The sequence below is a fragment of the Antechinus flavipes genome, chromosome 2 (genome assembly GCF_016432865.1).
Source record: "Antechinus flavipes isolate AdamAnt ecotype Samford, QLD, Australia chromosome 2, AdamAnt_v2, whole genome shotgun sequence".
Classification (NCBI taxonomy): Eukaryota; Metazoa; Chordata; class Mammalia; order Dasyuromorphia; family Dasyuridae; genus Antechinus; species Antechinus flavipes.
The window spans coordinates 474,939,992-474,952,877 of NC_067399.1; the positions used below are offsets into that span (position 1 = coordinate 474,939,992).

Below are 12,886 nucleotides of genomic sequence, written 5' to 3' on the forward strand. Positions count from 1 at the left end.
GAAACTGGGAGAGAAAGGAATGGAGATTTGGATAGATTATCTCACTTAAAAGAGAAGTGAAAGGGAGGGTTTTCACATCAAAGTGGATTGAGAGTTGATTCTCAGTGCTTCATCCTTACCCTCATCATTAACAAATACAGTCATGAATAACAAATTAATTCAACTGGGTATAAAAATTCATAATATACAAAGAATTTGGAGTCAAAAGAGATTAAGAAGAGGAAGGTGTGGTTTAGTAAGTGGGCAGACTAAGGGAGGTAGCAATTAGCAGCAAAATAGATTTCTGAGGTGGTTTAGAGAGAGACAAAGAAAGAGAAAGAGAATGGAAACACAAGATAGAAACAGTTAATACTATACTAGAAAATATATAAATAAATGGAGATTTTATTTGCAAAAAATGTCATATCTATCAAACATCACTTGTAATGGGTACAAACTCGAAATCTTTCAGATAAAATCAAGAGTGAAGCAACAACTACTTAATATTGTTCTAAGTATGCAAGGTATAATAATTGTATCAAAAAAAGATACTGAAGGAATTAGATTAATCACTCATTGTAGACAATGTGATGGTATATTTATAGAATCCTAGAGAATCATCATCATCAACAACAACAACAAAAAAATTATTGAAATAATTAACAACTTTAGTAAAGTTTCAGGATCTAAAATAAAACCTTATAAGCTATCAACATTTCTACATATTACCCAGCCCCAGTCCAAGCACCGGCAAATCAGGCATCAGAGTCAGTACTAGTGGTTTCCAGACTTCTCAGACTTCCAATACAACTTGGGAAGATCCACAGGAAAAGTTTGTCAGTAGGGATATAGGGCCTTGGAAACCAGCAAGCCAGGAGCTGGTGACGGGGCATTGCAGGTGGCAGGTTCCACAGGCCTCAGCCCACAGGAGCCTCTTTACTAGCACTGAGCAAGGACTCTATTGTTCACGCCAATTATAACCACAGTGGAATGGGGACCCTCCTCATAGTTCCAGGACAGAAAAGAATGCTTTTAGTCACTCAAACACACTTGCTTGTTGGATCATAACATTCTGGAAAACCTCCAAACTTACATGTCCCTAGAAGGATTTCCAAAAAGAGCTGCACAAAGCCCCTAAAGGTTCGTTCAGTGCATTCTCCCCTTTGGAAACATAGCCCTACTTTTAACATCGAATAATAGGCTGGGGAAATGAGTAGGCAATCGAAAAAGATTCTGATCCTAGAAAGTGACTATGGTGACAAGGAAGATCAAAATACAGAAGAAGATGAGAGCAAAGTCAAAACTCCTACGTCCAAAGGTTCCAAGAAAAATAAGAATTCATCTCAGGTCATCAAAGAGTCCCAAAAGCCTTTTGAAAATCAAGTTAGAAAGGTAGAGGGGGAAATGGGAAGAGAAATGAAAGTTGTACAAAAGGAAATACAAGAAAGCTAACGAGAAGAATGTCTTAAAAAGCAAAATTGGCCAAAACAAAAGCTCACTGAGGAAAATGATCCCTTAAAAATCAGAATTGAGTCAATGCAAATTAATGACTTGATGAGAAATCAAGAAACAATAAAACAAAACCAAAAGAATGAGAAAATTAATGGGGAGGTCATGAAATTATGATTTGTTATAAGTAAATATTTGATTTGAATACCTTTTTATATTCCTATATATCCAGGATTACATAAAAATTGCTTGGGTGAAAAGAGGTAACATGTGGGAAAAGTTGAAGAAGCCCTGCTCTAGGAAAGGGGCCAAGAATGTTTGTGGCAGTCCTCTTTGTAATGGCCACAAACTGGAAACACAGTGGATGCCCGTCAATGAGAGAACGGCTGAGTAAATGGTGACAAATGAATATTATGGAATATTATTGTTCTGTAAGAAATGACCAGCAGAATGGCTTCAGAAAGGCCTGGAGAGACTTACATGAACTGATGCTGAGTGAATCGAGCAGGACCAGGAGATCACGATATATTTCAACAACGATACTGTATGATGATGATCACCTCTGATGGACGTGGCCGTCACCAGCAATGAGATGAACCAAATCGGCTCCAATAGAGCAGTAATGAATTGAACCGGCTACACCCAGCGAAAGAACTCTGGGAGATGACTATGAAGCATTACAGAGAATTCCCAATCCCTCTATTTTTGTCTGCCTACATGTTTGATTTCCTTCACAGGCTAATAGTACATTATTTCAGAGTCCGATTCTTTATGTACAGCAAAATAACTGTATGGCCATGTATACATTTATTGTATTTAACTTGTGCTTTAATATATTTAACATATATTGGTCAACCTGCCATCTGGGGGAGGGGGCGGGGGGAAGGAGGGGAAAAGTTGGAACGAAAGGTCTTGCAATTGTCAGTGTTGAAAAATTACCCATGCATATATCTTATAAATTAAAAGCTATACTAAAAAATGCATTCTTTCCTCCCCCCCCCCACAAAAAAAAAAAAATAAGCCCTGCTCTAGGTGGGGATGGGGTGGGATGGAATTACCAAGTCTATAGATGACTATAACATAAACTAAAGGATGATAAAGGCATGATAGATGCAAAGTGGCATGTATCTTTGTGCTTGTCTCCCTAACTTTGTTTTTTTTTTCCCCCTACACCCTCTCCCTATGTTTCTCTCCCTATACATTTCCCTCTCATTCCTTTTCCCCCTACATCTTGCTTTTCTTAATATCCCTACATTTCTTTTCTCCCTCAAGTATCTCTAATGTTCGTTTTTAAAATGTATCTCTGAAGAAATAGAACTAAATTAAATTGCTTTGTACTTATGTGTAGGCCTTGACACAAAATGTTGTGTTGGGCAGAGGGAAGATAGGGTGAAGCGCGTTATGGTCCCTTTAAGAAACTGTATTTCCTATGGATTAGTTATTCCTTTCAGATTGATCTGTGATTCCTTTCAGATTCCCAGCCCCTCCTGGCTGAAGCCGATCAATCCAGGGAGCCGGGGCCTCTGACTCACGGATCCTGGTCAGAAACGCCTCTTTGGATTCTAACAGGAGATCTGGGCTTGTCCCAGCCCCCATTGGCTCTGAGCCAACTTGGGCTCTCCCAGCCCCCACCGGTTCTGATCTGCTCCAGTTGTCCCAGCCCCCAATTCTGATGATCTGCTCGGGTTTGCCAACCCCCACCCAAGACAAGCAATTTCATGAGCTTCCATCAACTGAGGTCTTTGCAGATGGACCTCGGGGCCTTACTCAGCTACCTGGACTTTGTGCCCACCGAGAACTGCATTCTCAGTGCAATATTCCATTTTCCCTGGATCTGCCCACTGGAATAATATTCTTTTCCAGCGCCATCCTCTCTTTACCCTCACCTAGTTCCCTCTGCCTCTCCGTCAGGATTACTAACCTAACTTCCAACCCCCGTAATAAATAAACCTCTTTTATCAATCTAGGGAAATTCCCTTACAGAGAACCTCTGCATCGCCAGAAGGGAGTCCCCAAAACTCCCTACCCTTGCGCTGAATCCCAAGGGGTTGCAGGAGAGCCACACCTCTCCCTTTGGTTCCTTGAACCCCTAACCTGCCACTAGACCTTATCAATTCACTCCCTGACCACCAGAAACCCTCATTTCATTTCGATTCCCTAAATCTAAACCTCATCAAGAGGACATGAGTCTTAAGAAGCTTGCCATTCCTGCTTCAAATGTACTTTTCAAATGAATCATTCAGAATAATTAAAATCTTTCCATTCTGTGGAACTCAACACTATTCATCAAAAGAAAAGAGTAAATGTGTAAAAGGAACTGAAGAAAATCTAGAAAATGAATTGAAAACAACGAAGCGGCCACACCCTCCACTTTCTCTGCCAAGAAAATCCCAAAAGAAGCTTTCCATGAAAGGACTTAACACTAACCGCAGCAGCAGCAAGGTGACAACTCAGAAACTGCGCATTCACACCTCCTGGCTGAGACTCCACCCCCTAGAACTCTGTATAACAGGACCAACACAGGCAACAGGAGCAGAGCTAAGCTAAGCTAAACTAAGCTAAGCTGAGCTAAGCTAAGCTAAGCTAAGCTAAGCTGAGCTAAGCAAAGCTGAGAAGGCTCTCCAAGTCCTACATCCAGGGCAAAGGACGTAGCAGAACTCGCTAACCCTACAAAGAGAATGAATCCTGAGATGAACATCATGGAAAAGCAGCCAGAAATCAGCGATCGTGCTAAAACTCCCTCAGAAGTCCGGGGCCAGATATTCATCTCGGAATCGGGGAGCCCGGAGTTGATCATCGTGGAAAAGCAGCCAGAAATCGGCTATCCTCATGAAACTCTCTCACAAGTCCGGGGCCAGATACTCCTCTCGCAATCGGGGAGTCCCGAGATGATCATCGTGGAGCAGCAGCCAGAAATCGGCTATCCTCATGAAACTCTCTCACAAGTCCGGGGCCAGATACTCCTCTCGGAATCGGGGAGTCCCGAGCGGATCATCGTGGAGAAGCAGCCAGACCTTCCAGGTCACATGGACCCCTCAGAACCAGTGAATCCTGAGATCATGATCCTGCAAGATCAGCCAGGAGTCTGCAACTCTCATGCTGAACCTCCCTCAGACATCCAGGGTCAGATGTTCCTCCCAGGTGACGCTTCTTGTCAACTAATCCATCAGAGGAATGCCCTCATTCCTCCAATAGACTACAGCAGGCACTTCTCAGCCGGGACAAACCCAGAGCCTGCTCCGACACTGCAAGATTCTGAGAATAAGAATTCAGACTACAGCGAGATGGTCTTCCAGAAGCTGAACCAAAGATTTGCCTCCTTAACAAGACACCGAAGGCGGCGTTTCAATGGGCTCTCGTCCAAAACCAGAAGAAAACTCACCTATGATCCCTGAGCTGCTCATCCCCAGCTGACCCTTAAGCAGTCTGAGCCAACAGTGGCTGCCTCTGCCCATTCCTGCCTGGGGCAGCCAGGCTGAGACCCTTCCTCTTCTTGGATCTCTATGCCCTCTCTCCCTAAAAAGGAGAGGCTTCCAAAGTCCTTGAGCATTCAACCTGTCCCCAACTCTCAGGGGCCATTAGAGAGGCGCAGGCAGGCGCAGTTGAGGTGGAGGAGACCAATGGTCTCAAGGTCCCCGGATGTGACTGGAGTTGAGCACTGCGGGACTTCCTTCGTGGATGACACCTCCAGCCATGGTGGGAAGCCCAGCCTGTCACTCTGAGATCTCCTCCAGTTCGGGAAGTACTTACTCTTCATCATCGACTGGCTTGTGCCTGTGACCTCATAGACTCGATCTCAGCTCGGAGGAGGAAGCTCTCTTTCTCTTTGCCACCTGCACCACGGGAAGGAGGTCGAAGCTGGTTTGCCAGAAGCTCTCGGGTGCCCTGTTGTGCTCAAACTGCGTCCGGGTCAGAGAGCAGCCGGACAACTCTGGAGAGCTCAAAATTGATTTGAGCTAAGGTTGGATATTATATTTACCAGAGATTGCTCTGAACAGCTCTGGGAATTGGGATCGGTGAGCGCTTATGGACTAAAAGGATCTCAGTACGCAACCTCTGATCCTTTGGATGCCCACATTGGAACATTGAACTTGCTAGCTGCATGACTCTGGGCAAGTCATTCAATCTTTCTTTGCCTTAATCGATTGAATAAGGAAATAACGAACCACTCCACCATCCGTGACAAGAAAAACGCCATGGACAGCATGGGTGTGTGGGATTATGAAGACATGACTTAAGCACTCAATAACAAACTGATTCTATGTGCCACTTTGCACTTTTGGACTTTGCTGGTTTTCAGAAAGGATGAACCCTTTAACTTTAATAGTTTATCATATTTGCCCTGAGATTTATTGATTCTTAATATAAATTTTATTTACATTATTGTTGTCTTTGTGTGTGTGATTATTTTGCCTCTTGACTGATTATGGGATCATAACACTACGGGACTTCTTGGGAGCTAAACTCTGAAAAAATAAATAAAGAAATAAATAAAGAATAATTTCTAATTAGAAGGAAAAGGGAGAATGAGAAAGAGAATTATATAAATACAAAAGGAACCATTATTTAAGAGATGTGCAGAAAGTGGAAGCAAGAATAGTTAGCAGGACAAACAGAATAGCAGGGCATAGCCAGTCATATTAATGCTTGAAATGAAGTGATGCTGGCAAAAAACAAAGGAGACGAAAAAGGCTAGATTTGCTTTTTTTTTTGGGGGGGGGGGGGGGGTGGGGAGGGCTTGGGGGAGGGGAGGGGGTTTAAACAGTTTTTATTTACAAGTTATATGCATGGGTAATTTTACAGCATTGACAATTGCCAAACCTTTTGTTTCAATTTTTCCCCTTCTTCCCCCCATCTCCTCCCCCCACGGCAGGTTGACCAATACATGTTAAATACATTAAAGCGTATATGTCCTAACAGTTATTTTGCTGTACTCAAAGAATCGGACTCTGAAATAGAGTACTATTCGCCTGTGAAAGAAATCAAACATGCAGGCAGACAAAAATAGAGGGATTCTATGTAATGGTTCCTAGTCATCTCCCAGAGGTCTTTCGCTGGGTGTAGCTGGTTCAGTTCATTACTGCTCTGTTGGAGCTGATCTGGTTCATCTCATTGCTGGTGATGGCCACGTCCATCAGAATCGATCAGCATACAGTATCGTTGTTGAAGTATATATAATGATCTCCTGGTCCTGCTCGGTTCACTCAGCATCAGTTCATGTAAGTCGCTCCAGGCCCTTCTGAAATCTTCCTGCTGGTTATTTCTTACCGAACAATAATATTCCTAGACCACAATTTATTCAGCCATTCCCCCATTGATGGGCATCCACTCAGTTTCCAGTTTCTGGCCACTACAAAGAGACCTGCCCCAAACATTCGGGCACATACAGGTCCCTTTGCCTTCTTTAAGATCTCTTTGGGATATAAGCCCTGTAGTAGCACCGCTGGCTCAAAGGGTATGCACAGGTTGATAACTGTGTGAGCATAATTGCAAATCGCTCTCCAGAATGGCTGGATGTATTCACAATTCCTCCAACAATAGGGATTTTTTTCCCAACCAAAACCAAACTCAATAGAAAATTTAACACAAGAGAGCCAATATCAAAGATCACTTTCAAGGAATTCAACATGGACAAATCGTTTCTGTTTTTGTTTTTTGTTTTTTTTCGTTTTGTGTTTTGTTTTGTTTTGTTTTTTTTAACATGAGCAAGGTATCCCATATGTTTAAGATTGATATCAACAGGAGGGCGGCTCCAAAGAAAGATTAGATCAGAGTTAAGGTAAAAATAGTCATGATAGTCTACAAATGAGGTACAGAGGAAGAAGAGGCACAGAGGCATTAGAGGAGAGAGGAAGGACTCTAGCTCTGAAACCTCCTCACATCAGGAAATGAGTTAAATAGGCAACACTACATATATATATATATATAAAATATATATACATATATACACATATATACATATATATATATATCATAAAGACTATAGCACCCTCCAAAAGCTATAAAGAAATAAGAGGGGAGGGACGGGCAGATAGGGAAGCAAAGGGTGAGGAAAGAAGACAAGGGAGGGATCTGTGGCTAGGGGCAGATTAAGTAATAGCAAAGCAAGATAGGAGCAGAATAGGAGCAATGGGTCAGCAGGGATAGGAAAGATACGTGTGCATGTGGCCAATGTATATGTGTATGTGTATGTATATATCTACATATGTATATGTAAATAGATCCCTTCTCAACTATAACCTGCTTGGCGTGGGGGTGGGGATGGAAGGGAGAAAACTAATAAAGTAAAAATGGTATGCAACAGAAAACAAAAGAACAATTTACAAGAAAGTAAAGATGGACACACATGAATATAATTTTGTCCACTAATACACACACTCACACACACACACACACATATGCATACACACACTTTTTTGAGTTGAAAATTTGTTGTTATATATTTTGAATCCTCCCTGCGGTTCTGCTGGGCATATGACAGAGTTCGTTTTTGTTTCATTTTGTTTTGTATTCCTTTTCTCTTTTTGCTTTTTTCACTTTGTTTTTTTTTTTTAATAAAATAAATCTCCAAAAGAAAGACAAAGTGGAACAATTTTCCAGCCAAAGACAACCGGTAGGTCAGCAAGAAAGGTCTGCTGCTCCAGGATGAGAGTTCAGCATAACCCCAGCCCCAGTCCAAGCACCGGCAAATCAGGCATCAGAGTCAGTACTAGTGGTTTCCAGACTTCTCAGACTTCCAATACAACTTGGGAAGATCCACAGGAAAAGTTTGTCAGTAGGGATATAGGGCCTTGGGAAACCAGCAAGCCAGGAGCTGGTGACGGGGCATTGCAGGTGGCAGGTTCCACAGGCCTCAGCCCACAGGAGCCTCTTTACTAGCACTGAGCAAGGACGATACTGTATGTTGATGATCAACTCTGATGGACGTGGCCATCTTTTATCAATCTAGGGAAATTCCCTTACAGAGAACCTCTGCATCGCCAGAAGGGAGTCCCCAAAACTCCCTACCCTTGTCCTGAATCCCAAGGGGTTGCAGGAGAGCCACATCTCTCCCTTTGGTTCCCTGAACCCCTAACCTGCCACTAGACCTTATCAATTAACTCCCTGACCACCAGAAACCCTCATTTCATTTCAATTCCCTAAATCTAAACCTTATCAAGAGGACATGGGTCTTAAGAAGCTTGCCATTCCTGCTTCAAATGTACTTTTCAAATGAATCATTCAGAATAATTAAAATCTTTCCATTCTGTAGAACTCAACACTGTTCATCAAAAGAAAGTATTAAATCTGTCACAGAAACTGAAAACAATCTATAAAATGAACTGAAAAAGGATATGGTCACAACCTCAAAAAAAATAATAAAATAAAACAACTTACAGAAGTAGGACTCTATTGAGGGATGTAGTGTCCAGGAATAAAGAAACAATAATCCTGCTATACTCTGGCGTGGTCTAGAATATTTGGGTTCAGATGATGGAGCCACCCTAACAACTGCTTATTGACTAATTAATTGATTGATTATTTCTTACTTATGAATTGTTAGAAGTGTAGCTTTAGCTGATATATCCCAAATCTTCATGTCAAGATTAGATGATGCTGAAGCTATTCGCAGGCTGTCAGGATTAAAACAGCATGTAGTGATTGGTTTAACATGGTGATCTAAGACAAGAGAAAAAATATCTTTGTTGAAACACACTTCAAATTTATCTTGGGTTAATATTTTTTTACATACACTGCACACAATTATTTCACTAATTTGGGCATTTAAATAATACTTTAACATTTACAAAGTATTGAATATGTATCATTTGATCCTCACAACTCTTTAAACTATGTGCTATTATTAATTCTATTTTACAGTAGGGAAAATGAGGCTTACAAATAGTGGCTTTTTAAGGTAAGACAACTAATAAATGTTTGGAACATGATTCAAACTCAAATCTTCAATACTAAATTCAATGTTGTGCCAATGAACTGCCTAATTGTTTGAAAATATGTTCTTGGTCCAGTTATATGAAGTGCCATGCCAACTTTATTATTCTATCCATATATACATACCTACATGAATTGAGAGAACAATATTTTCAGGAAAAAAGGTTGTTTAGAACAGGAAAAATACTCTCAAACAAGAAGTATAATAAATAAGCAAATATAAGCTTGAACTCAGTAAACGTTCATGTTGCAGAGAAAACCTTTTTTTTTTCTTTTAAACAATTAGCCTTTCCTAGCCTCTAGTGTTAGACATCAGATAAAAACAAATCCTCAAATGCAAACCTGAGTCATACAATACCTTTTTTAAATTGTACCAGAAAGGAAAATATTATGTATTGACATAATTGTGTTTAAAAACTGCTTTCTTATGCTTACATGTATGTAGAAGAAAAAGCTTGATACTTTCAAGAATGACTATGATAGAAGTAGGGAGTAATTACCATTCCTAGCTCCTGTGATCCCGTGATCATTCCTCCAGAAGCCAATCCCCTCAATTAATTGTAAAGGAAGTAAGGTCCAGGGACATAAAAGTAGTGTCAGAAGTGGAATTTGAATGCAGGTCTTCTAATTTTCGGACCATAGCCTGCAAACCTTTTAATTTCAAGAAAAATGCAGGATAGGTTTTACTTGAATCTTGGAGAACAATAGAGCTTTTGTTAAACAATTGAGAGTAGAGAGAAAATATTGATTTTTGCCTAATGTTTGTGGAAAGTAAACTCCTTAACAGCAAATACTTTCCTTTTTGCCTTCAGAATATCATATTTTTTTAACAACAATATTGCTCTGGTGATGCCAGATGTCTGCTAATTCATGGCATACCACAATCTCCAAAAACTTAAAGTTGTGTACCACCCAAAGAATCATAAAGTAACATATGGTGGGTACAGTATTTTACCAGTGAAGAATTCTCTCACCTGGATTATCACAATGGTCCCCTAATGATGCTCAGTCTCAAATCTCTCACCACTCCAGATGATCCTACACATTGCTGCCAAAGTAAAAATCCTTAAATACAAATCTCAGCATTCTTACTCAAACAACTCCACTGGGTTATTAATTGCCTCTAGGATAAAATATAAACTTCTCTGTTAAGCTTTGAAAGGCTTTCAGAATCTAATTTCAATCTATCTATCCAGCCTCACTAAACAGTGTTTCCCCTCCTGCATTCATCGTTAGCCAAACTGGCCTTTTATTTATTTATTTTTCATATATCACAGTGCCTTGATCCCACCACATGCCTGGGATACATTCATCTTACTTCTCCTCTACCTCATAGACTATCTCCCTTCTTTCAACATGCAACCCAAAATCCACCTTCCTGATTTAGGAAGACTGAGTCCAGTCTTTCCTGATTCTTCCCTTTCCCCCCAACTGCTAGTTGTTCCCCTCTAGAGCTAGTTTTTTGTTCTTGCTATCTTCCCTCATTACAATGTAAGTTCTTTAACAATAGGGATTGATTCATTTTATGGTTATCTCCTGGCTCTAGTATTTGTTGCTGTTCAAATCATGTCCTATTCTTCATGGCTCTGTGGACCATACTATCCACATGATTTTCTTAGCAAAGATACTGAAATGTTTTATGATGTCCTTCTCCAGGAGATTAAAGCAAAACAAGATTCAGTGCCTTGGCCAGGCTCATACATTTAGTAAAGTGTCTGAGGCTCTACTTAAATTGGAGTTTTTCTGACTCCAGGCCCAGCTCTCTATCCATTGAGCTAACCATCTGCATCTTAGCATAATGTCTACTAAGTACACAGAGTAGGCACTTAATAAATGCTTATTGGTTGATTCTTATCTAAAATTGTCTCAATTGTAGTCTCAGTGTTTCTAAGTTTCCTTTTTAGGACTACAAGGAATATAACCAATTTTCAGCTGGTCAGTGGAAAGCTACCCCTCTAAATCTATCACTAATATGCGCAGAGATACCTTATATTTTCTGTTGCCTTCTCTCTTCTGTAAGTTCATAAACTGGACTGGCAAGTAAATCAATTGAAAGTCACTTCCCACAAGTTGATTTTTTCCCATTTAAGCAATATTTATCAAGATCTATTACATATTAACTTTGATATTCTGAGAGTGGGAATGGGAATAGAATCTATATGCTTTTTGTGCTAATTACATTTCCTTCAAGGATTTCTTAAATTCCCTTTCAAGTTTTACTCCAATTCAATTAAGCGTTTAGTAATCACTCACTATGTTTAAGATACTACATTAGTGATAGGGATACAAAGACAAAAATAAAATACTCCAGGTTTTATCACTCTATTTTTCTTTTTTCTTTATTGGCCATATGTGGTATATGTCTACAATCTGTTAAATTTACCCACCTATCTCTTCCTGTGTCAATTTTTAGTTCAAACTCTTGAATCATCATGGATCTCATTTAAATCTGCAATATTGGGGATGTAATGAAATCTATCAACCAATCCACCAATCAATAAGTATTTACTAATCACCTGTTTTGTAAATAATATCATGCTATCAGAGATGAAGAACAAACAATGGAAAAAATGCCTACTTTCAAGGAGCTTATATTCAGCATACAATCTAATGATTCATTATCTATGAGAAATTCATTCTCCATTTGCATTCTTCTGCATACCCTCCACAAAGTTGGCAAATGTAGGCATATGTCTCCTTTTGTATGTCTCATTTGCTATTAGAGAATACTTGAACAAAGTTATCTGCGATAATAAGTCTGTAATCTTTTATGATCTTAACATATACATGATAGACATTTCCTTTAAAGCTTCATTTTACCCTACTGGAAAAAAAATGCTTTTTTTTTTTTTAATCATACAGGATCTTGTTTTCTTTCCACTTTTCTTCCAATTGTTTAACTCTAAATTTATAATCTGGAGAGGATTCTGGGAAGATGGCAGAATAGGTCAGAAAATTCCTCCACAAACAAGACAAAATAGTGCCTCAGGGTGAACGTTGAGAGATAATAAAAAATTAACAAGAGTTGGAGCAGAACAATGGTCTTCCTGGGACAAGTGGAGATCTGAAGATACCGGGACAGATATTTGGTCCATGTGAAGTGTAAAACACCAGGGGAACTCCATTGAAACAGCAAGCAGCTAGCCCTGAGACTACCTGGGTTAGGTAATAGCCCCAGCCCCAGCTACATGAATTTTCATCTCCTAGACAAGTGTAGGAAGTCAAAGATCTGAGTGGGAATATTGAAGAAGCCTCTACTAATAAGGATCATTAGGTCCAGCTGTGCTGTCACAGACATAGCCTTGAACTGAGACACTCTGGGAGACACAGCCCAGTGAGTGAAGAAACAGTGGGGAAGACACACTGCTAGCTGCAAGCACTTAACAGGATAGTAGAGAGTACTTAACAGGATGGATTTGAGTTTCAGGTTAGAGGAGAGAAATTCAGGAGGATGTGAAGTCAGAGGCACTATCCTTCATAAGCTAGGACTAGAAATGATTAAATAACACGCTTGTATATTCAAAGA

At 40.1% G+C, this 12,886-nt stretch overlaps 1 protein-coding gene across 1 annotated transcript in view; it reads right to left on the minus strand.

Moving 5' to 3' along the window:
- WDR88 (WD repeat domain 88) overlaps positions 1 to 12,886 on the minus strand; it is a 209,022-nt gene that overhangs the window by 164,806 nt on the left and 31,330 nt on the right. The window contains exon 6 of the mRNA XM_051973764.1: positions 8,958 to 9,087. Within this exon, the coding sequence (XP_051829724.1) occupies positions 8,958 to 9,087 (130 nt within the window). The remainder of the gene's footprint in view (positions 1 to 8,957; positions 9,088 to 12,886) is intronic.